Below are 26662 nucleotides of genomic sequence, written 5' to 3' on the forward strand. Positions count from 1 at the left end.
CTGGTGGAAAAACACTTCTTCCAAATCGTGCAAAATAACTCTTCCAGGAGGATAAATGAAATGTACTGAGGCAACATACCTCCCAAATGTAAACTATAAACAATACTGCCTTAAACATGACTTTAATCAGGAATGACATCCCAGGAGCTGAAACAAAACAGCGGCAGATACTGCCTCCATTCTCGCTGTCCTGCGGCATGCAGGGTATTCTTGAACCTGGATTATGAAGAGCACATCACTGAATATGAGCTTCATCCTTTGAATATTCCTTTCACATTCAACCCTCATTCTCACTTTCTGGCATGGAGATCCAAAACCTCAATGCAATACAGAATGAAATGCTGGATTACTTTAGTGCAAAAAGGTGAAGCCTCCAAAAGCGTTCTAATTAGGATATCTCTTCAATGAAAGCATATAGAAATGTGCCGGCTCCTTCTCCCTTCTTTTTCCAACAGCTATTTGCTTTCTCAGGAGCAAATCTTCAGTCAAACACAAAAGCCAACCACCTAGCAAAGCTCAAATACAGACAGGCGTTTTCCAAGCACAGTTAAATCTCAGGAGTAACTAGTCACGATGAGTAACATCTACTAACAAGGTGCTTATTGGTGTGCTGGGACAGTTAACAGCCTAAAAATCTCTCAGTTATGACCAGCATTGATAAAAATGAGAAATAAAACTAAAAGAAAAGCAAGCCCACTTTCCACCAACAGAAAACTTACAAAAGGAAGAATCACACAAATCATCTAGTCCTGCCACACAAAACCTCTTTTATTCTAGGGTGGAGACTAAGTGCCCCAAACGAACCTATTTGAGTATTTTGCTACTTTAACCCTACTGAAGTCCATGGATAGGCTTATTAAGAAAAAGTCTGAGAGAACTGGACAAAATAGTTTAAAAAAAAAAAAAATGAGTAATCATCTGCTACTGCTGTCATTTTAGTCATGTCCGACTCTGTGCGATCCCATAGACTGCAGCCCACCAGGCTCCCCCGTCCCTGGGATTCTCCAGGCGAGGAACACTGGAGTGGGTTGCCATTTCTTTCTCCAATGCATGAAAATGAAAAGCGAAGGGGAAGTCGCTCAGTCGTGTCCAACTCTTAGCGACCCCATGGACTGCAGCCCGCCAGGCTCCTCCATCCATGGGATTTTCCAGGCAAGAGTACTGGAGTGGGGTGCCATTGCCTTCTCCAAATCATCTGAAAATATACTTATAAATAAGCAGTTATTTAAAATCAAGAATTTCATTGAAGCACTCTAGAATACTGTTCCACACAATAAGTATGCCCTGCTAGATCAGCTCCATTCACCAGACTTGAAGTTTCTCTGCTTTACATTTCTTTAATACTCACAAGATCCTAAAGTTGGTTCCTGCATGAGACAGACATGACAGAAAATCCCAATGCTAATATCAGACTATAAGAATTTTTAATGTTACCAGAGATGAGGTTATTCAGCCATGTTACCTGGACTTCACCCAAGTCATATCCTTTGAATCGATCTACTATTGCATGATACAGGAGGCAAACAAGTCAAGTGCAGGTGAGAAATCAAGGTAACTAAATTGAATTCCATTACAGCACTTTTAGGTAGTATCTTTCTCACTATCTGCTTGGACTTCAGCTGGGTGCCAGCATGATTTCTTGATGCCTTTTCTACCACCTACCATCTCTCTGTGTTTTCTGCATTAAAAGACTGTGAGGAAAATGCTATGCTTTTCTAGAGATATCCAAGACTATAAAATGAGAGGGTTTTTTTTATGACATTTAGTATGTCAAGTCAGAACTAGACATAATAAGTATGTCATATCCTAGGAAAAGCTCTTTAGCAAGTAATACTCCCAAATCATCTCTACTTTGCAGGCTCTTAGAATGCATTAAATGTTTAATAAGTTAAATGAATGTTCTTTACAGGATAGCAAGGACTTTTACTAAAGGAGATTACAAGGCTTCCCAAACTGGTATTATATTTAAGAATGTTCAACACTGGCCTTCCAAATGTACTTTAAGTACTATAAAGCTATAATAATTAAAGCTATACAGTATCAAAGAAAGTAAAGAGAGCACAATCAAACTGAAGTATCTGGAGATTTTGTAGACAAAGTAGCTTTTTAAATCAAAAGGGAAAAGATAGATTATTTAATAAATTTTATTGGGACAACAAACTACTTGTTCAGTCGGGAAGTCGTGCCGGACTCTACAGCCCCATGGACTGCAGTACACCAGGCTTCCCTGTCCTCCACTATCTCCTGAAGTTTGCTCCAATTCATGTCCACTGAGTGGACTAAAAGAAAAGCAAGCCCACTTTCCACCAACAGAAAACTTACAAAAGGAAGAATCACACAAATCAGCTAGTCCTGCCACACAAAACCCCTTTTATTCTAGGGTGGAGACTAAGGGCCCCAAACGAACCTATTTGAGTATTTTGCTACTTTAACCCTACTGAAGCCCATGGATAGGCTTATTATCACACAGCTTATCACCGAGTGATGCTATCTAACAATCTCATCCTCTGCCACCCTCAAACTAGACATGTGGGGGAGAAAAAGATAGATTCACTCATTCAATAAGTGGAGGGCCTATCACTGGCAAGCATGGTGCTGGATACTGAAAATAAGAACAAGGGAAAAAACTGCACACTCCATCACCCTCAAGAAGCTCCCAGTCAAGGGAAAGAAGAAAGTCAATAATAACAACAAAAACGAATGTAAAATCACAACTCCAATAAATTCCACAACTGATTCCCTTTTCACTTGGTTTAAACCAAAATGCATTCCAGATGAAGCAAAGATCTAAATTTAAAAACAAAACCATAAAAGTAGTTGAAGAAAACATGGGTAAATATTTTCACAAGATTAGGATGAGAAAGAAAATGAGAAGCCAGAAAGTATAAAACATAAAAATCTAATGTACTGTAAAATGTAAACATGAAAATATTTATATTTTACAGTAAAAAAAAAAAAATACACACACGTACACACTGTCAAGACAAACACAGAAACATCAGTATCAGTTCAGTCACTCAGTCGTGTCCAACTCTTTTCGACCCCATGGACTGCATCATGCCAGGCTTCCCTGTCCATCACCAAATCCCAGAGCTTGCTCAAACTCTTGTCCACTGAGTCAGTGATATCGTCCCCTTCTCCTCCTGCCTTCAATCTTTCCCAGCATCAGGGTCTTATAGGTAACTAATTCCCCTAATATTCAAAAAGTTATGCACATTTTCTTTAAATATTTATTTTTATTTATTTATTTGGCTGCTGCAGGTCTTAGCTGCAGTGCATGGGATCTGGTTCCCTGACCAGGGATGAAACCTGGGAGAACTCCCTACCTGGAGAGCTCAGAGTCTTAGCCACTGGACCACCAGGGAAGCCCAGCTATGCACATTAACAAGAAAAAGCCAAAAGCCCAACAGAAAACTAACCAAAGGATACAAATAATTCCAAGAAAAAATATGAAGAGCAAATAGACAAATGATAGTCAAATTTAGTAATAATAAATAACTCTTACAAACTAAGATGACATTTTCTTACCTGTTAGACTGACTCCCTAAAAAATGGCTGGTTGCCAGGGTTTAAAGAGGATAGAAGAAGCACTTCATACATACTCTCCATTGAGTGAATTAGCCTGGCCTTTCTTGGGCAATTTGGCAACACTAATAAAATTTTAAGCTCTCATACTTTGACTCAGGCACTCCACCTCTAGTGACTTATTCTATTCAACTACTGAGAAAATGAAGAACTTAGTTTCTAACATTGTATATATCACAATGGAAAAGAACACACAACTTTTGGGAAGTTTAGTATAAAACTCTTGATTTTTAAAAACTAAACTAAATCTGAGATATGAGTCTTTTGGAAAATAAATAGTGCAAATAAACGGAATGGAAAAGAAACACTAGTACAAGTGCACAAATATAAATGTGCAAAAACGGTTAAGTGACATATAATTTATATTTTTAAAAAAAAGCTGGAAACAACCCCAAACCTATCAAATAGGATACTACTTAAATATAGTACATCCATAAAATGGAACACTCTGCAGCTATTAAAAAGATTGTGTCTAGGACAAAATGCACTGACATGACAAGATGTGGGAGATATTAACTTTAAAAATGAGTAGTAAAACCACTATATAGAAAATAAACAACAAAGACATGCTGTACAGCACAGGGAACTATAGTCAGTAGTTTGTGATAACCTGTAATGGAAAAGAATCTGAAAAACTGGAATCAAGATTGCCGGGAGAAATATCAATAACCTCAGATATGCAGATGACACCACCCTTATGGCAGAGAGTGAAGAGGAACTCAAAAGCCTCTTGATGAAAGTGAAAGTGGAGAGTGAAAAAGTTGGCTTAAAGCTCAACATTCAGAAAACCAAGATCATAGCATCCGGTCCCACCACTTCATGGGAAATAGATGGGGAAACAGTGGAAACAGTGTCAGACTTTATTTTTCTGGGCTCCAAAATCACTACAGATGGTGACTGCAGCCATGAAATTAAAAGACGCTTACTCCTTGGAAGGAAAGTTATGACCAACCTAGATAGCATATTGAAAAGCAGAGACATTACTTTGCCAACAAAGGTCCGTCTAGTCAAGGCTATGGTTTTTCCAGTGGTCATGTATGGATGTGAGAGTTGGACTGTGAAGAAGGCTGAGCGCCGAAGAATTGATGCTTTTGAACTGTGGTGTTGGAGAAGACTCTTGAGAGTCCCTTGGACTGCAAGGAGATCCAACCAGTCCATTATGAAGGAGATCAGCCCTGGGATTTCTTTGGAAGGAATGATGCTAAAGCTGAAACTCCAGTACTTTGGCCACCTCATGTGAAGAGTTGACTCATTGGAAAAGACCCTGATGCTGGGAGGGATTGGGGGCAGGAGGAGAAGGGGACGACAGAGGATGAGATGGTTGGATGGCATCGCTGACTGGATGGACGTGAGTCTGAGTGAACTCCAGGAGTTGGTGACGGACAGGGAGGCCTGGAGTGCTGCGATTCATGGGGTCGCAAAGAGTCGGACACGACTGAGCGACTGATCTGATCTAATATTACTAAATCACTCTGCTCTACGCCTGAAACTAACACTACATGTAAATGAACTACACTGCAATGTAAAAGACAAAAAATCCAAAGAAAACACAGGCAGTACATACTCTGACATCAGTCCTAGAAATATTTTTTGAATATGTCTTTTCAGGCAAACGATATACTTGATAAGGGGTTAATATCCAAAATATACAAAAACTCATACAATGCAACAGAAAGAAAACAAACAACCCAATCTAAAAATGGGCAGAGGATCTGAATAGAAATTTTTCCAAAAAAGACATACAGAAAGCCAACAGGTACATGAAAAGATGCTCAATGTCACTTATCATCACAGAAATGAAAAACAAAATCTCAATGAGATTTCACTTCACACCTGTCAAAATGGCACAACAAAAAGACAAAAAATATTAATAACAAGTGCTGATGGGGATGGGAAGAAAAGGGAACCCTCATTAACTGTTTATGGGGACACAAATGATACAGTCACTATGAAAAATAGTATGGAGATTTCTCAAAAAAATTAAGAGAACTCTACCATATGATCCAGCAATTCCACTTCTGGGTACTTATTTATCCAAAGAAAACAAAACCACTAGTTAGAAAAGATATAGGCACCTTTATGTTCACTGCAGCATTATTTACAATAGCCAAGATACAGAAGCAACCTAAGTGCCCATCAACAGATGAATGGAAAAAGACACAGTGTATATATATATATAGGAATATTATCATTCAGCTAAAGGAAAGGATGAAATACTGCTGTTTACAACATGGACAGACCAGAAGGTATTATGCCAAGTGAAATAAGACAGAGAAAGACAAGTACTATATGATTTCACTTATAAATGGAATCTAAAACCTAAAACAAATGAATAAACATAACAAAACAGAAACAGACTCATAGATACAGAGAACAAATAGGTGGTTGCCAGAAAGGAAAAGGAGTAAAGCAAGAAGACAAATAGGTGAAGGAGATCAAGAGGTACAAGCTTCCTGCTGCAAAATAAATGAGTCAAGAGTATGTAACGTACAGCGTGGGAGATACTGTCTGTCAATAATTATGTAATACCTTTTGTATGGTGACAGATCTTACCTACACGGTGATCATGGTGATCATTTTGATATGTATAGTAATAATGAGTCACTATGCTGTGTAACAAGAATTACCATGGTATTTTAGGTCAATTATATTAATACTTCAAAAACAAACTCACAGAAAAAGACATCAGACCTGTGATTAGCAAAGGTAGGGGTAGGGAGAGGAGGAACTGGGTGAAGGAAGTCAAAAGCTAAAAACTTCCAAGTACAAGATAAGTAAGTACTATGGATGTAATGTATAACATGATAAATATAACTAACACTGTTATACATTACATATGAAAGTTATTAAGAGAGTATATCTTAAGTGGGCCTTAGGAAGCATTACTACAAACAAATCCAGCGGAGGTGATGGAATTCCAGCTGAGCTATTTCAAATCCTAAAAGATGATGCTGTTAAAATGCTGCACTCTTTATCCAACAAATTTGGAAAACTCAGCAGTGGCCACAGGACTGGAAAAGGTCGGTTTTCACTTCAATCCCAAAGAAAGGCAATGCCAAAGAATGCTCAAACTACCTTACAATTGCACTCCTTTCACATGCTAGCAAAGTAATGCTCAAAGTCCTTCAAGCTAAGCATCACCAGTAAATGAACCAAGAACTTTCAGATGTACAAGCTGGATTTAGAAAAGGCAGAGGAACCAGAGATCAAATTGCCAATATATGCTGGATCATAGAAAAACCAAGGGAATTTAAAAAAAACATCTACTTCTGCTTCACTGACTATGCTAAAGCCTTTAACTGTGTGGGTCACAGCAAACTGTGGAATATTGTTAATGAGATGGGAATACCAGACCACCTTATCTGCCTCCTGAGAACCTGTATGAAGGACAAGAAGCAACAGTTAGAAATGGACATGCAACAAAGGACTGGTTCAAAACTGGAAAAGGAGTACATCAAGGCTGTCTACTGTCACCCTGCATATTTAACTTCTATGCAGAGTACATTGTACAAAATGCTGGGCTGGATGAATCACAAGCTGGAATCAAGATTGCCAGCAGAAATTTTAACAACCTCAGATATTCAGATGACACCACCCTTATGGCAGAAATTGAAGAGCAACTAGATGAAGGCGAAAGACAAGACTGAAAAAGTTGGCTTAAAACTCAACATTTAAAAAATGAAGATCATGGTATACAGTCCTGTCATTTCATGGCAAATAGATGGGGAAAATGTGGAAACAGTGTCAGATTTCATTTTCTTGGGTTCCAAAATCACTGCGGACAGTGACTGCAGCCACAAAATTAAAAGACACTTGCTCCTTGGAAGAATCAGTTCAGTCACTCAGTCATGTCTGACTCTTTGAGACCCCATGGACTGCAGCACGCCATTCTTCCCTGTCCATCACCAACTCCCAGAGCTTACTCAAGAACCCATGTCCATCGAGTCAGTGATGCCATCCAACCATCTCATCCTCTGTCGTCCCCTTCTCCTCCTGCCTTCAATCTTTCCCAGCATCAGGGTCTTTTCAAATGAGTCAGTTCTTCGCATCAGGTGGCCAAAGTACTGGAGCTTCAACTTCAGCGTAAGTCCTTCCAGTGAATATTTAAGGACTGATTTCCTTTAGGATGGACTGGTTTGATCTCCTTGCAGTCCAAGGGACTCTCAAGAGTCTTCTCTAGAACCACCAGTTCAAAAGCATCAATTCTTTGGTGCTCAGCTTTCTTTATAGTCCAACTCTCATATCCATACATGACCACTGGAGAAACAATAGCTTTGACTAGACGGACCTTTGCTGGCACAGTAATGCCAATGCTTTTTAATCTGCTGTCTAGGTTAGTCATAGCTTTTCTTCCAAGGAGCAAGTGTCTTTTAATTTCATGGCTTCGGTCACCATCTGCAGTGATTTTGGAGCCCAAGAAAATAAAGTCTCTCACTGTTTCCACTGTTTCTCCATCTATTTGCCATGGAGTGATGGGACGGGATGCCATGATCTTAGTTTTTTGAATGTTGAATTTTAACCAAGCTTTTTCACTCTCCTCTTTCACTTTTATCAAGAGGCTCTTCAGTTCCTCATTACTTTCTACCATAAGGGTGGTGTCATCTGCATATCTGAGGTTATTGATATTTCTCCCGGCAATCTTGATTCCAGCTTGTGCTTCATTCAGCCCAGCATTTCGAATGATGTACTCTGCATATAAGTTAAATAAGCAGAGTGACAATATATAGCCTTGACGTACTTCTTTCTCAATTTGGAACCAGTCTGTTGTTCCATGTCCGTTTCTAACTGTTGTTTCTTGACCTGCATACAGATTTCTCAGGAGGCAGGTAGGATGGTCTGGTATTCCCATCTCTTTAAGAATTTTCCACAGTTTGTTATGATCTACAAAGGCTTTGGTGTAATCAATAAAGCAGAAGTAGATGTTTTTCTGGAACTCTCTTGCTTTTTCTATGATCCAACGGATATTTGGAAGGATAGCTATGACAAAAAAAGCAGAGACATCACTTTGCCAACAAAGGTCTGTATAGTCAAAGCCACAGTTTCTCCAGTAGTCATATATGGATTCGAGAGTGGGACTATCAAGAAGGCTGAGCACTGAAGAATTGATGCTTTTGAACTGTGGTGTTGGAGAACACTCTTGAGAGCCCCTTGGACAGCAAGGAGATCAAACCAGTCAATCCTAAAAGAAATCAACCCTGAATATTCACTGGAAGGACTGGTGCTGAAGCTGAAGCTCTAATACTTTGGCCACCTGATGTGAAAAGCTTACTCACTGGAAAAGACCCTGATGCTGGGGAAGTTTGAGAGTAAGAGAAGGGGGCAGCAGACAATGAGATGGTTGGATGGCATCACTGACTCAATGGACATGAGTTTGAGTAAACTCTGGGAGATAGTGAAGGACAAGGACGCCTAGCGTGCTGCAGTTCATGGGGTCACAAAGTGTCGGACACAATTTACAACTGAACAACAATATCCTAAGAGAAAGGATTTCACAAGGAAAAAAACTTTTCCATTTCTTTAACTTTTTTTCTTTAACTTTTTAATCTATATGAGATGATGGATGTTCACTAAACTCATGGTGGTAATCATTTCACTAGGTACATAAATCAATTATGCTGTTCACCTTAAATTTACACAGCAATGCATGTCCATTAAATCTCAATAAAACTGTAACACTAAGTAAAAATTAAAAATAAGCAGAAGAGTATGTGGCATGATCCCTTTTCAATGAAAAACATAAAATTCTAACATATGAATAGAAAAAATCTGGTTATAAAATGTGAACAATGTTCTCTCTAGAGAGAAGGAATGTTCACTTTCGACATTATACATTTTGGGTAGAGTCTGATTATTTCATAAGACACATATATCAGAGAGATACAAAGATTTTTTTTTGAAGAGACTCTGCAGCTGGGACTTCCCTGGCGGTCCAGTGGTTAAGACTCTGTGCGTCCACTGCAGGTGGCATGGGTTCTATCCCTGGTCAGGGAACTAAGATCCCACATGCCCTGAAACCAAAAAAAGAAAAAACAGAGTACCATACCAAAGTGAGAAAATGGTTCAGAATGAACACAAACACATTCATAATAGAACACATAATTTCAGAGTTAGAATAACTTTACAAATAAAGAAACAAGAATATCAAATTTTTAAACTTTTGTGCTGCAAACAAAACCATCACGAAGGTGAAAAGACAACCTACGAGATGGGAAGGGATATCTGCATGTCATATATCTGATAAAGGACTTGTATCCAGAATACACAGACGTCTTACAACTCAACAATAAAAACGACAAATAACCCAACTAAAAACTGGGCAAGGAATCTAAACAGACACTTCAAAGATCTACAAATGGTCACTTAGCACATGAAAAGATGATCAACACTAGGAGTCATAAGAGAAATGCAAATCAGAAACCACAAGGAGCAGCCACTTCACATCAACGCGGATGATTAGATAAAAAAGAAAGAAAATAACAAGTTTCGGTATGCATGTGGAAAAACTGGAAGCTTCATACATTCCTAGTGGGAATGCAAAATGGTGCACCCATTTTAGACAACAGTTTGGCAATTCCTCAAAAAGATAAACATGGAATGTTTATGATACAGAAATTCCACTCCTTGGGCATATATGACCAAAGTATATGTCCAAGAGAAATGAAAACATATGTTCACACAAAAATTTGTACACAAATGTTCGTAACAGCACTGTTCATATTAGTCAAAAAGTGGAAAAATGCATATGTCATCCATTCATGAATGTACAGAATGCAATATATTCATACAATGGAATATCATTCAGCCATAAAAAGGAAGGAAATTCTGACATATGCTACAACATTGATGAAACTTGAAGACGTGTTATATGAAAGCAGCCAGACACAAAAGGCCATATGTGATAAGATTCTATTTATATGACATGTCCAGAATGGGCAAATCTATAGAGACTGATTAGTGATTGATTAGGGCATGGGGAGAGAGGTTGAAGAGATAACAGTGACTACTAATGGGTGGCTTCTTCTAAGGGGAATGAAAATGTTCTAAAATGGCTTGTGATGATGGTTACACAACTTTGTGAACAGGCTAAAAGCAATGAATTGGGTGAACTGTACAGTATGTGAATTATATCTCAATAAAGCCATAGAAAACATATATACATTAAAAAGAAACTGGAAGCCCCGTGAGGTTAAGTGATGTGCCCAAAGAAAACTGCCAGGCTAGTAAAAACTGAAACTGGAAACACATGGGCTGACTCCTACAGCAATGGACAGTTTCCTTACTGCAACTGATTGGCCAAAAAGGTTCCCCCAAAGAGCTGGAAAAGCAGAAAATGCAACCCACTCCAGTGTTCTTGCCTGGAGAATCCCAGGGACAGGGGAGCCTGGTGGGCTGCTGTCTATGGGGTCACACAGAGTCGGACACGACTGAAGCGACTTAGCAGCAGCATAAGGAAAGGAAGAGGAGTTTAGGTAACACAACTGAAATGTTGTTTTCAAATTTTAATGTGAATCCAAAATGGGTTCTTGGCCTAAAAAAATCTAACAACCACTGATAGAAGAGGTTGTGACTCAGTATAACAGTGCCCCTTTTACTGGGAGCTCAATTAGAGCAGGGCACGGGATGCAGCTGCTGGCTGAAAAGGAAGAAGGAAAATGAGATCAGAAGAGGCACGAGAGGCTGAAATCACCGGCCACTCTTCTGCATATGTCAAAGAGGTTAGTGAGTAACAATGCTTCAAACAAGTTTTATTATGGGGGGGGGGGGGGAGGGAAGAGGGGCTGTAAAATCCTATACAGAGATCTGAAAGTATCATCTGAAAATTGAATTACCTCCCCGAATTACTATACACATATAAGATATTTAGGTATAATGAACAGGGTCTCTCTGCAGCTGACTTGGACACAAAGATCATTGCTGGAATACAACTGCCCCGTTTGACAAGAATAACAATATCACTGTTGATGTAGAAATGGAAAGTAAGCCAAGAACATACCATCACTAAAAACATTATTTCAAGGGTTTAAAAAAAAAAAAGAGCTACCAAAAAAAAATCATCTATTGTCAGAACACTGCTTATGCAACATTAGAACATTCTGACAGAAGGAAAGGACAACAGGAGGCAGGAAGCAGAAAGAAGGAAGAAATCCTGCAGGTGCCCAACTAATCCTAACAAGAAACAGCTCTGAGCCTGCCTTCCACAATAACAATCTTGTTCCCGTGGTATATGAACCAAGATTTCTCTTGCCAGGAACAGAAAACAACTGACTACATGAAAATGTCAGCTTGTTCCATGAACACTACACTGGCAATGAACAGATACAAACCTTTCAAAAGACAAAGTTTTGGCTGTTTCCTCACCAAATTTTTAACATCGCTGGCCCACAGTCAAATTCAGTCCAGTTTATGCAAACTCTTAACACAAGTGGACAAAAATACCACGCTGCAGAATACACTATAAATAAAAGATTCTATAAAATATCTTGTCTTCAGATTTCTAACAATTTGGCTCATTTATAATTATAAAATTTGTATAGAAGCTCTCTTAACCCACCACCATCTCTCAACCAACCTGAAAAAAATAACTGATGCTTCCCCTTCCCTCTGTAAAATAACAAGCCCCAGCAATGCAAACCAGCCTCAAATTAACAGCCACTCATTCTAATCCTGGATATTCTTCCTGCTTCCATCCACTAAATTGCATGCTTACCAAGAATTAATTGTTTTCTTCCCAAATCTATTTATACCAGTTGCTCTTATTATTATAGGTATGCAATTTAATTAGCTATATAAACTGATGAGAAACTCAGGAGAAAAGAAAGACATGCTTCTTTGAAAATTAAGCTGAATGTTTAAAATGACTTGGTAAAGTCACATTACACGTGGATGCACGTGTGTTCAGTTGCTAAGTCATGTCCAACTCTTTGCAACCCCATGGACTGCAACACGCCAGGCTTCCCTGTCCTTCACTGTCTCCCGGAGTTTGCTCAAACTCCATTAAGTAGATGATGCCATCCAACCATCTCGCTCTCAATCTTCCCCAGCATCACAGTCTTTTCCAATGAAACAGCTCTTTACATCAGGTGGCCAAAGTACTAGAGCTTCAGCATCAATCCTTTCAATGAATATTCAAGGTTGAATCCCTTTAGGATTGACTGGTTTGATCTCCTTGCTGTCCAAGGGACTCTCAAGAGTCTTCTCCAGCACCACAGTTCAAAAGCATCAATTCTTCAACACTCAGCCTTCTTTACGGTTCAACTCTCACATCTGTACATGACTAATGGAAAAACCATAGCTTTGACTACCCGGTTCCTTATCAGTAAAGTGACGTCTCTGCTTTTTAATACACTGTCTAGGTTTGTCATAGCTTTTCTTTCAAGGAGCAAGCATCTTTTAATTTCATGGCTGCAGTCACCATCTGCAGAGATTTTGGAGCCTAAGAAAATAAAGTCTGTCACTTTTTCCATTGTTTCTCGTTTCTTAGTCATGAAGTGATAGGACCAGATGCCATGACCTTTGTTTTTTGAATGTTGAGTTTTAAGCCAGCTTTTTCATTCCCCTCTTTCACATTCATCAAGAGGCTCTTTAGTTCCTTTTCACTTTCTGTCATTAAAGTGGTGTCATCTGCATATCTGAAGTTGTTGACATTTCTCCTGGCAATCTTGATTCCAGCTTGTGATTCATCCAGCCTGGCAATTAGCACTATGTACTCCACATAGAAGTTAAATAGAAGATACACAGCCTTGATGTACTCCTTTCCCAATTTTGAACCAGTCCATTGTTCCATGTCTGGTTGTTGCTTCTTGATCTGCATCCTGGTTTCTCAAGAGGCAGGTAAGGTGGTCTGGTATTCCCATCTCTTTAAGAATTTTCCAGTTTGTTGTGATCCACACAGTCATAGGCTTTAGCGTAGTCAATGAAGCAGAAGCAGATGTTTTTCTGGAACTCTCTTGCCTTTTCTATGATCCAACAGATCTTGGCAATTTGATCTCTGGTTCCTCTGCCCTTTCTAAATCCAGCTTGTACATCCGGAAGTTCTCAGTTCACGTACTGTCAAAGCCTAGCTTGAAGGATTTTGAGCATTACCTTGTGTTTTTTTAATGCAACAAGCGTAAAATATGGGGACAAGAGGGAGAGAGAATCAAAAACTCAAGAGTCTATGTTCAAAATGCTTCATAAAATGCCTTTAAATTGCTACTCTGCTTTAAAAAAGCAAAATAAAACTGGAAATCATAAATGATGAACTATGGGTATGTTTAACACAAATAAGATGGCAGAACTCTAATCAAGATATCAATATACACAGAAAGGCCTATAGCAAAAGATTAGCAAACATGTTTCTTAGACAAACTGCAAAGAAAAAGAGGGGAAATCTATAAAGTAAAACAAATAATTCTTTTTAAAAATATAAAACTTAAGGGACATCAATCAATGATAAAGTATGGACTTTATTTAGACCCTGATTCAAACAAACGAGTGGTTAAAAAAGAAAAAAAACTAAATGTGTGTGTATATATATTGTATATATATGACAATCAGAGAAATTTAACACTAATTTGATACTTAATGACATCAGGGAATTATTAATTGTTTTAGGTAGGATAATAGTACTGGGGTTGTATTTTTTTGGAAAAAAAAAACCTCCTCTACTTAGAGATACACGCCAAAACATTTACAGATGAAATAAGATTTTGGGAATTGCTTCAAAATAAACTAGGGAGAAAAGAGAGGCTGGAAGTGATATGTGCGAAAGATTGACTGTGAGGTGATTAACTGCTTTTAGTGGGTGGTAGGTTAATGAGGGGTTCATCATATGATTCTTTTTACTTTTGCTTACGTTTAAAATTTTGCATAATGAACACTTTTTTAAAAAGACTAGTGGATTAATGCATATTTACATTTTAAATAAAATATTAAAAGTATATATATCATTATTTCTGACTTCCTTGCTTCATTCCTTTCTTTCCCCTAATTAAGATAATCATAACCCAAACTTATTGTATTAAAGGCCTTCTACTGGAGATAAAAGGGCACATTGTCAGATGCTCAAAATACAGCAGTGGGTACACCCAAACACTGTAAGAACAATAGTCCATATGGCCCAATTACCACTGAAAACCTCTTAAATAACATATAAAGTACAGTAAGTACAACAAATCCAGACATCATGAGACTGGTGCATCACCACATTTATTCACATAATTATTTCCTTAATCATTTCCTTTATCATCTTTTTACCATTAAAAAAAAGAGAGGAGTAATTTACAATTTTCATCAATCTCAGAAATTCTCCCTCAGGTCTACCAAAAAAGTTATTTAAAAATCAAAGATTCAGGTAATCAGAATCTCTTTCTCATCAACCTTTCTTTTTGCCTTCAACAGCTCCTCCAATTTAAGTTTATACCTCTTTGTGAAAGATCAGGAGAGAATGATGATTCATAAAAAACAACTTAAAAGATTAGAGTCACAGTTTTTTCCTTCCTCGTCCAGGTTTGGTTCAGAACAACGACAAGGCAGTAGCTCCAGCCCTCTTTTAATGGGTTCCACATCTATCGCCCAAGGTTTACAGGTGCAGCAGGGAGTAACAGTCCTGCCTTCCAAGAAAACAAACACAGAAGAGGAGACAATAAAGAAAAAAAAACTTCTGGTGGGCTAACCCTGGCACAGCCTTTCTGGAAAGCAATGTGCCAATATATGTATCAGTGTATTCTCTCGCCAGTAATTTCACATCCAACCATCTATCCTGAGCAAAAAATCAGAAATGCATCAAAGATTCATACACAAAAATGGTCACCACAGCAAATTTCTGAAGTGAAAAACTGGGAAGAATCTTAAAATATGAAAAAGGTCAAAAAATAACAGCAATCATACAATGGCAAAGGTCCGTATACAAAGGTCTCTCTAGTCAAAGCTGTGGTTTTTCCAGTAGTCATGTACGGATGTGGGAACTGGACCACAAAGAAGGCTGAGCACTGAAGAACTGATGCTTTCAAACTGTGGTACTAGAGAAGACTCACTGGAAGGACTGATGCTGAAGCTGAAGCTCCAATATTTTGGCCACTTGATGCAAAGAGCCGACTCACTGGAAAAGACCCTGATGCTGGGAAAGATTAAGGGCAGGAGGAGAAGGGAGCAACAGAGGTTGAGATGGTTGAATGACATCATCAACTCAATGGACATGAGTTTGAGCAAATTCCAGGAGATGGTGAAGGACAGGGAAGCCTCGTGTGCCGCAGTCCATGAGGTCGAAAAGAGTTGGACACAACCGAGGGACTGAACAACAACAACGATACAATGGCAAAGTGCACATCCATTAAAATTGATGTTTACAAATAGTTTCGAATGAGAAAATACCTATAATGATAAGGGGGAGGAATAAAATAGAGTATCAGTATGATCCTAATTATATTCTGCAAAAAATTAATAACTATTGCCTGTGGGTGACAGGATGATGGGTGATTTTTTTCCTTCTGCTTCTTATAAGTTTCCCCAATTATAAATGGAAAAAAAATAGAGCAAGGTGGTAGAAGAGAGCCCATAATAATAAGTAATTGGGTTGAAATAAGACAATTTACACTCCAGACCTCTTGTAGTCCACCTCTATCAGGTCTGAGCTGCAAGCATTCAACTGCTCCTTTACCTGAACACTTTGCCCACTCCAAGAAGAATAACATCCTCTTGTCTTCTAGTATCAGTAGTTGCTACTTTTTGCCTACAGATAACACAAAAAATACTACAAATATCATATATTAATGCATATATATGGAATCTAGGAAGACCGTATGGATGAACCTATTTGCAGGGCAGCAATGGAGACGCAGACATAGAGAAAAGTCTTATGGACACGGGCAGCGGGGAGGAAGGAGAGGGTGGGACAAAAGGAGAGAGTAACATGGAAGCATATACACTACCATATGGAAAACAGGTAACGAATGGAAAGTTGCTGTATGACTCAGGGAACTCAAACCAGGGCTCTGTGACAACCTACAGGGATGGGAAAGGATGGGAGGTGGGAGGGAGGTTCAAAAGGGAGGGGACATATATATACCAATGGCTGACTCATGTTGATGTATTTTGCAAGTCGCTCAGTCGTGTCCAACTCTTTGCGACCCCATGGACTTATACAGTCCATGGAATTCTCTAGGCCAGAATACTGGAGTGGGTAGCCTTTCCCTTCTCCAGGAGATCTTCCCAATCCACATTACAAGCGGATTCTTTACCAGCTGAGCCACAAGGGGAGCCCAAGAATACTGGAGTAGGTAGCTGATCCCTTCTCCAGTGGATCTTCCCAACCCAGGAAATGAACCGGGGTTTCCTGCATTGCAGGTGGATTCTTTACCAACTGAGCTATCAGGGAAGCCCGAAGGTGATGTATGGCAGAGGCCAACACAATACAGTGAAGCAATTATCCTTCAATTCAAAATAAATAAATTTTTTTTAAATACTACTTGAATTAATTCATTAAAGGTAAGGCCCAATAAAAGTAACTCCCTGAAATTAAGGACCAGTGACAGAAAAATACCAGTTGCTTTAATCAGATCACTTAGTATACAGAACAAGTGGGAACCCCAGCAAACAGTATGAAGTTACTTCAGGAAACGCCAGCAGGAGAAGACAGACAGGAGGGTCTGCAAAGAAAAGCTCCAAGGCAGAAGAGGAAAAACAAGGTGCTGGCCGACTACGCTGACTGCCCCTGTGGGACCCTCGCAAGGCGGTGACCCACGGGGAGCCTGGGTATGAAAGAACTTTCCCCTTCAATTAAGGGACTTGAATTTAAATTGCAGGATTTAGTGAAATTAGACTGAACTTATTAATAATGAAAGTTTGAAATATGCCAAAAATAACTTGCCCAGAAAGGCGGTAAAATCTCTTTACCTAGAGATTTGTGAGAAAAAAGTAGAAAATTACTTTCCTTTAACATCTTAACTGGAGATAGAAAATTATTTCAGTAATAAAACTCTAAGATGCATTAAGAGTATTAAAAAAATTAAGTCAGCTCTGTCTTGTTTTTAATCCTTACATTTATTCCCTAAATGAATATTTACCAGCATCATAGTAGGCACTGGGCACACAGCAGCAAACACCACCTTAAAACGCCTGCCTCGTGGAAGTGACGTTCAGTTACCACAGTGTGTGCCTCCTGACAAGCCCTGAAAGTTAGATATTTTCTTCTTTTAATTTTTAAGTAAAATTATTTTTAGAAATTTCAAGCATGTGACAACACTGCCAGAAAACAAACAGCACCTAGCATTTGGACTGATCGAGAGAAGCCCTTAATAAATACTAGAGACATAAAACTAACAAAACTGTGTGGATGAGGCACTGAGGCGGCAGGAAGACAACTTCACTACATACAAGTCTGCACTTTTTTAATTTTGTGCCATCTATCATTCATTCCTAGTTTTTGATAAACAATTTTTTAAAAGTTTATTGGCTGGGTGGATGGAATGAATTAAATGAAAATCTCCTTCTCCAAAAATTCAGTCTCAAGAAATGTGCTAAGGAAGCCTAAAATTTTGCATTCAAGTTTTCTGGAGGGAGCAAAGAGAAGTAAAGCATACTACTGGTAAGTACAGACTGAAACTAGCTGAAACGAGGCAGAAATTTGAGGATTTCTCAGAAATTCCAAACCAAAACCTAAATATAGTTTAAGATAACTGGCCAAAAGTATCCAACTGAGTGAGCCCAGCCTACACAGTGGAGCTTACACAGGCAATGGGTTTGAGTCTCCTTCCTTTTCAGTTTCTGGGAAACGAGGCTGAGTATTTGCAACCTGATTCCTAAGTCTCTGAGACAGTAAATTCTGAGATGAAATACTTACCAGTGTGGCTAAAGACTCCTGGTCTACTGTGGATCACACACCTCCTAAACAGAAATATGACATAACTATGCCACAGTTCATCCAACAGTTCTGTCCTCAGCTGATGGAATTTTTAACTCTAAACAGATCCAAAAGAAACTCTTTCAAGCTAATACATCCAAAACTATTGAGGGCTTTTCAAAGACACTGCCAAAGCCATTTACTTAACAGTATTTATTACATTGGAACAAAAGTCCATGAGAATGTGTCTAATTTTCACCCTCTGGATGCTATCAGTCATCCATAGCCAGCATGACTATACTATTATGCCAGAAGGGACCAGTCTATTCACTGTTAGAAAGTAGAAGGCAGGGACTCACCTGATGGGTGAGATCATTCACCTTCGGAGCAGGCCAGAGCTTTCAGCTCAGAAACTAGAACCACGTAAGGGCAGCTCTACATAAATGGTCCTCTTGGCCCTCACCTGTATCATCAATGTATGTATCTTGGTGACCAGTTCTCTTCATGAGTTATAAGATGGCACCATCCCCTAGAAACTGGTAGTGATTTGGTAAATAGAGAGTCCATCTGAGAAAGGTACCTTCAAAGACAGACCAGACCAACCCAACACAGCAAAAGTATAATTACTCATATTCCCTGGGTGTGAGCTAGATATAGTGGCAAAAGAAAACTATATAAGGCAGACTGTGTTTATGGTCATTGCTTTTTCTGTGCTTATTTCTCTCTTTTTACTTCTTCAGCATTTTTTAAGTCTTTACTGAATTTGTTACAATACTGTTTCTATATTTATTGGTTGTGAGGTATGTAGGATCCTAGCTCCCTGACCAGAGACTGAACCCACATCTCCTGTGTCTCCTGCATGGCAGGTGGATTCTTTACTGGCTGAGCAAAGTCTGAGATTTTAAGTTCATCTTTCCAGACTCTGAAAAAAAGAGGAGAAGGAAATGGCAACCCACTCCAGTGTTCTTGCCTGGAGAATCCCAGGGACGAGGGAGCCTGGTGGACTGCCGTCTATGGGGTCGCAGAGTCGGACACGGACACGACTGAAGCGACTTAGCAGCAGCAAGATCTTTTTTTAGTGCTCCCCAAATAGACAACTATTTGTTGGCTGATCACGTTTACTTTGTATGTAAAATGTATGCCATTCTCTTATAGTGTGAAAGAACAGAAGTTGTTAAAATTTAACACCTCCCCTATCTGAAGAAATGAATCAGAAGAAGCTTTTTTACCCTCAGCCATAAATACCCAAAATGACTTTTTAAAGACATAAGTCAGATAACGTCAGTGCTCTGCCTTGATATCCCCTGAGGTCAATCCCTTATTTCATACCCAATTCCATAAAATGGCCTGTAAGACCCGTATGATCTGGCCCCTATCTAACCTCCTGATCTCAATTCCTTACCATCCCTTCTCTCACTGGTTAAGCTCTTAGGCATCCTGACCTTGGGTCTAATCTTTAGACAAACCAAGTTCATTTCTACCCAAAGGCCTCTGCACGTACCATTCCTTCTTCCTAATCTTCCCAAACTGGCTCTTTCTCATTTTTCAGGTGATCAGCTCAAATATCACCACCCTGGAAAGGCCTTCCCTGACACTGGATGTGAAGCAGCACCCTGCCCCAGACACTCTCTAGCCCATTTATTTTTTTCATAGTATTTGTCACTATATAAAGTTATTTGTTTACATGCTTCTCATCTGTCTCCTCCCATAAGAAAATAAGTTCCAAGAAGGCAATAGCTTTTTTTCTCTCTCATTCATGGGGTATTCAAGAGCCAGAGCAGAACCCTGGCACAAAATTTGCATTCAGTAAATACTTGCTGAATGAATGAATGGATAACAGAAAAGTTCCATTACTATGCAGAGAGGTTTTAGGTGTTTTTTAGACTTACAGAGACACTGGTAGAAAGAACGCATATCTTTTTCTTTCCAGAGCATCCATTTTGTTCTCTTTTATGCCACGAACTAGAAAACATTAGCCAGACTGATGCCTGGAAAATGAAAACAGCACTTCTGGCACAGAAATAACTAGTCTGGGCACCTCTGGCTTGAGCCAGATCTCTGACTTTCTAGGGAGCTGGCACCAAAGTCAAAATGTTAAACAGCTTTGATGCTGAAAAGTGGAATGCTGGTATTTTGACTCTGGAGAAACTAGTCCAAATCATTCTTAGCTCTTCACAAAGTTTCAACACATCTCTATCAAAATGAAGTTAGTCATCTTTCAACAGTCATTTCTAGATTATCCAGAGATGGAACTATTCTCCTCCAACGTAACTAATATTCATCTTTAATTTCAATTTCTTTTTGACATAATTCTCTTTTCTATTTACTAATGAATCTTGTTTTCAGCCTGCTGACGAGCACAAGCATCATCCTTAGAGTAAAAACAATACTATTAGCCCGCTTTGAGCTGCTCTTCTCATGGAAATGAGTGCGCTAAACCACATGGCACACAAATGCGTCCTGGCTGATCAGTATTTGGAATGGGGTCATGGGGCAAAATGTTTCCTCTGCGTAATATCTAAAGTTAAGAATCCTGACCTTGGCCTTCTAAGTAGCACACCCTGCACCCAAGTGCAAATGTATCCTTAGGCTTGTAGGAATATTTCTTCATACTCTCCATGAAATTTAAGGAGTTCTCTGGAAAAAACACTGCAAACTCTGCTCTATCACCAATGTGACAAAGTGTAGCTATACAAACACCCTGAGTATTCAAGGCAAACCAAATAAAAGCCAGTATTAGTCACAGTTTTCATTAGACAAGTCTCCTAAGTGTCTGAAAAATTTAATGGGAAATTATGTTTTTAAATGTCAATTTCATGAAATTAGCCCAAAGTCCACAGGAATTAAATCTACTCTCTCAAAGAGGCACCTGAAATAATAGCAAACTATTTTTTTACCCTGAAATCACATCATCAGGATAACATCTACCTACAAAACTGTTCCAAAGGGGGTGAAAAGCAAACAAGGGGAACCATGTCTTACTCATCTTTGTTCCAACAGTATCTGAGGATGAAGATGAAGAAGATGGTGATAACATTTACCATATGCCTACTAGGTGCCAGGCACATTTGTTCTCAAAGTTTCACATATATTATTTTATCTTCAGAACACCCTAATTTGTGAGCAAAGTATTGATACTATTGTCATCTCACTTTATACATGAAGAAATCCAAGCACAGACAGGTTAAATTACCTGTAAGTAGCAGAAGACCCAAACCCAGTCAGTCCCATCCAAAGCTCAAGCTCTTCCCACGAACCAATAAACACGCAAGTGATGTACATTTATTGAAATACATTTTTAAAGTATTTGACCAATGGCTTTTATAGTCATGGATACTTTCTTTTTAATGCATACAAAATATACCTACTCTCTGTTCCCATTCATTCACCCAGTGAAGGTATAATTAGGCACAGGCAACCCACTATAAACAACTGACAATAGAAAATCTTTTTTTTTTCAATCTTCTAAATACATCATAGTGTCCTACCAAAAGAAGAGGACCAGAGAATCTCAAACCAAGGCTCTTCCACAAAAGGGAACTCAAAGAAGGTGGGACAAAGACAGCCAGGGTGAGCTGCTGACCAAAGTATGTCACAGACGCACATTCTCTCCTGGTAACTGCTCTGCAGTGGCGCTGTAAGCACTGCAGTGCTGCCAATATTAAGTCTGAGCTCATGAATGCCGTGCTGCAAAAGTCACCAACAACAGAACAGGAAAATACTTCCCGTTCTCTACTTGTTTTATTCATCCCAGGGTCCTGATCTAGGAGGTTGGAGAGTTAACAGAATTTGGGAAAGGGCCAGCTTTACCACTTACTGTTGGACGGAGCATGGTAGCTTGGTCAATAAATAAAGTTTACTTTAGCCTCTTAGTCTGTGGAATAGGTAGTGTGTGTGAGAAAAGATGACCATAAATATCTCTCTAATGTTCAGAAAACACCTACTACCTAACCTCTTTCAAACACCACAAATATCATCTGAATTACCTGAGTCTGATGGTTATATATGGTTATAGGAAAAACCCAGACCATTCAGTGGCTGACAGGGAGCAGAAAGAAAAAAAAAAAATCACATACCTCTAAAAGACAAACAAATGAACAAAAAGATACATCCTGAAAACAGAAGAGGAAAAAAAATAGGTGAAAATAGGTGATTCTCTTTGGTTCCAAGTTACCTGACTACAGAAGTAAGATAAACGCTGCAGTGCACAGGAGAAAAATCTCTCTACCTGAGTAACTGAACAGCAGCTTCTGCAACTGCCAATACCCAGGCACCTTCCTCGCCATTATATAACCAAACCCTGGCCTTAATAGGCCATCATACCGTACGTCAACAGTTGTTAGACACATCTGAGCTGCAAGCATCTGAGAAACCTTTCCAAAGTGGATTCAGATAAGCAAGAAGCAGGCCAAAATATGTTCATCATTTACCCAGAGCACATGACAACTCCTTGTGAATTAAGCTTCACGCGTGTCGGCAGAGTAATTTAAGAAGCGAGAGAGAGGGTGCCTGTAACTAGGAAATTGCACACTGCTACAGAAACACAAATGAGTGCTGGTGTGGTCCCGTCACACATGCAACTCATTGTCCAAGCCATTTCAGCCTCATTCAAGATTTTGAATATTTCCATACATAGGAATTGCATAACTGCCGACCACAAATGATCAAAGATAAAACCCAACATAAACAGTGACGCCGGTTTATAAACAAGCTGATGTTTAAAATGCTGCAGTCCTAAAGGATACCAACAACTTAGAGAAAAACTTAGACACACACACACACACTGGAAAATTAGAAAGCGGGCAGACCAGCCATAATTAGCCACTGGCTTTGCTGACTACTGAAGATAGAAATGTCTCCATTATGTATAAAGCCAAGAATCAACTGTTTGCAATTACATTTACAAAAACATTGAACCCTCTGTCCCAGATTTTTTTAATCATTATTTTGGTGTATCCAAGGGCTGGGCGATACAGAATTCTTTAAATCATAGATACCATAAACCAGGCAGCCAATTAAGTTCATAGAGTCCATCCCCCAGAGGTCAGAGCAAAATAATCACAGAAGCCCAAGTGATTACTTAGGTGGGAGGGGGAGGGTGTGGAAAAGGAAATACCAAAACAAGGAACAAGGCTGGAACAATTAGAGTTGTTTGTAAATATAGATTTGTCTTGGCTAACTGTAAATGCAATAGGAAACATTCAGAGGGGCAGGGATGCACCAGAGTCTTGGTTAAGTCTACTCCGTGTCAGGGTCTGAGGGTAGCATCAGGAAACCTTGGACTCTGGTATCTCATTCAGCTCAGACCTGCAGACTTGAGGCCCTCTGATAAAAACTGAAAAAAAAAAAAAAAAGGCTGAAGGGGGCCCCCCCCAAAAGGAAGTGAAACTGACCAATCAATTTTCCACAGCCACCCACCCACCCCACAACCCTGGTAAGAAGGGCCCTTTAGAGTCTGACAGAAAGGAGGGAAAAAGGAACTTCAGGTCATAAGTAAGAGGGAGAGAAGGCAGAGATAAGTCACTGCCTTCTGAAAACAACAGACTGCCATACAAGCGAAAACAAGGACCAAAGACTGGGCTGAGGAGGTGAGGGGAATTGATGTGGCTTTGGTAGGAAGCAGCAGCAGCTGTAAGGGTTCTTCATCGAGCTGAGGGAAACACAAATTGCAGTTTTAAATATAATGAATGACTTCACCGAAAGTGTTCATTCAAGTGAGAGATGGAGCAAAGAAAGAAATCTGAAGTATAAATGGGTTCTGGGAGTCCTATCAAAACCAAGCAGTTCCTCCTGGTGTCTTCACTGCCAAGACTTCCAATGAAGAAGGCCACAGGAAAGAACTAACCATATTTCCTCCAAAAACGAATTTTGTAGGTAAAATTTTAAACGTGTACGATATGGCTTCCTAATTGACCTTGCCAATTTCACCACCACTGCTCCACAAATCCCTTGGGAACCAAAGGGCCCAATGAGTGTCCGGATTCTTCACACACCTCCCCAGTCTCCAGGCGCCCCCCCCCCCACCACCACTGACAGCCCACCCTAGGTTCTGTAAACTGTATGGTTCTGGACCCTCCGACAACTAAATATAACCAGCAATCCAGCTCTCCCGAATTGTTTAACCCCTGATTACCTAGGGCCACTACAAAGCAGGGGTACCCCTGGGTCTCTGTTCCCTGACCCCTTTCCTGTGGAAAAGCAAAGTAATTTTTTTCCTCCTTATTTCCCCATTTTTTTCATCGCCGGCTCCAATAATCTTCTCTGTCCTGTCTCTCATTCCCACCATCTAGCAGTCTTGGGCGACCAAATGCTGCCTGGTGCCGCTGTCATAAGGTACCAGGTCCCTCATACCTTCCAGTACCTTGTACCCCCACTCAAGACCCCAGCCATCCTTCTTCCCCTCAAAAGCCCACCCGTGTCAGTTTCACCCTTGTTTTCCCCCATCCTCCTGGTCCATATTTCCTATTCCCCTGCCCTCATTCCCGCAGGATTTCCTAATTTCTGGTTTCAGAGGCTTCTTAGCTTACTGTCTCCTGGCTCCGGGAGAGTTCCAAACGTCTTTCTCATCACCCCTGCTACGACCCTCCGCACAGCCCGGGGAGCCCCCTGCCCATCCCCGGCTCTCTAGTTCCCCAGGTCCCGGCGCTCAGTGGCCGCTTTGCGCCCCCTCTGCTGTGCAGTTACCCTCTCCCGGGCCCCACGGTGCCCCCCGCCTCCTGCTCTCTCTCTCCTCACTCTTGCCCGATAACCCCCTACCCGCTTCCCTGTTCCCAACGCACTCCCGAACCCCGCTCGCGGCGCCGACCCCTCCACCTCGGTGTCGCGGGGCTCCCCTTCCCCCGCCACACTCGGACGGTCCCGGGCCGCGCAGCCCCGCCGCCGCCCGGTCCCGCCGCGCCACTACCTTGGCCTTAGTGACGAGGTGCGTGGCCCGCTTGACCACCGCGAAGTTGCCCTTGCCGATGGTGCGGTCGATCTCGTAGTAGCCGATGCGGGCAGGCACCGGCCCGCGGGAGGCCGGGGCTGGGGGACGCGGCGGGCCAGCCGCCGGGGGGACAGCAGCGGGGGCGGCCGGGGGTCCCGGGGCGGGCGGAGGCAGCAGGCGGCCGGCCGGCCCGGCTCCCCCCGCTCCGGCCCCGGCAGCCCCGCCAGCTCCGCTCGCCGCCGCCGCCGCCATCTTGTTGTGCAGTGAAACCTCCGGGGCCGCGGGGAGCCGGCGGTGGGGGGGGGGGGGGGAGGGAGAGGGGGCGGGGGGGGCGGGAAAAGAGGTGGGGGGGCGGCGGACGTCACTCCAGGAGGCGGAGCGCCCGCGCCGCCGGGGCCGGGAGCCATGGCAACCTGTCGTCACTTGCCGACGCGCGTCACTGCCCGGAGCCATGGCAACCATGACCTCACCGGCTAGCTCGACCTTCCCGCGTGGGCCCGGTTCCTCCGGCGCCGGCTCCCGGGTGCCCCCCTCCGGGGAGGAGACAGTGGGTACCGCAAGTGTGCCAGCCAGTTCCAAGCCATCGCAACATTGCCCAAGTCGGGGGGTGCTTGTGCCTGACCCAAAACCTGCCCTCGATCCTCCCAGGAACTGCTAATGTCACCTCCTACTGTGACCTCTGTCCCAGTTCGGCAATCACCCAGCCTCCTTTAAAGCAAAGTATTTCCTCATCATCAAAAATACTAGCACTGTCCCACTTTAGCCCTTGAGGCCCCAAAGGCAGGAACAACTACATTACTGAAGCAACTGTAACCAAGTCGGTAGCGAGGCAGGGGAATTCTTCAGTAAAATTCCTTCCTCTTACCACCTGGTACAACCAATCTAATTGTCACCGAATGTAGAAGAATAGGGAAAGTAAGATTTGCGTGTTCAAGGGCGGAGAAACCAGCCCAAACACGCATTTCAGTCATTGGGTGGGTGAGGGCCAGAGCAGGGATGTCATTTTCCTTCCTCCCACCCCTTCTCTGAACAATTCTATAGCTAGGTGATTGTCAAAGTGCCTGCATCCTATTTCTGTCACTTGTAAAACCCTGGTGAAGCAATGTGCGCATTGTTCAGTGAGTCACCTCATGGTTCAGGACGATCGGTCTGTTGGGCAAAATAAATAAGTAAATAATAAAATAAAAATTCCACCCCTACCAGCAACTCTCCAAGGACATTAAAGGTGATCAAATCAAATTCCAACAATAAATCTCATATCCCTTTTCTCTTCTCTGTTATCTGCTCTTCTGCACCCTCCAGCTCCCAGGTTTCCCCCCTCCTTTCTCTCCTCC

At 41.1% G+C, this 26662-nt stretch overlaps 1 protein-coding gene across 4 annotated transcripts in view; it reads right to left on the reverse strand.

The window, feature by feature from the left end:
- The window catches only part of SIK3 (SIK family kinase 3), a 267644-nt gene extending 242040 nt beyond the window's left edge, over positions 1-25604 (reverse strand). For 2 of the 4 annotated variants that reach the window (XM_061440398.1, XM_061440397.1), the window contains exon 1: positions 25308-25604. In XM_061440398.1, the coding sequence (XP_061296382.1) occupies positions 25308-25580 (273 nt within the window). In that variant the 5' untranslated portion in view covers positions 25581-25604. The remainder of the gene's footprint in view (positions 1-25307) is intronic. The other 2 variants (XM_061440401.1, XM_061440400.1) reach the window with 1 other exon arrangement.
- Between the last annotated feature and the right edge of the window lie 1058 nt (positions 25605-26662).

Source organism: Bos javanicus, chromosome 15 (assembly GCF_032452875.1).
Source record: "Bos javanicus breed banteng chromosome 15, ARS-OSU_banteng_1.0, whole genome shotgun sequence".
NCBI lineage: Eukaryota > Metazoa > Chordata > Mammalia > Artiodactyla > Bovidae > Bos > Bos javanicus.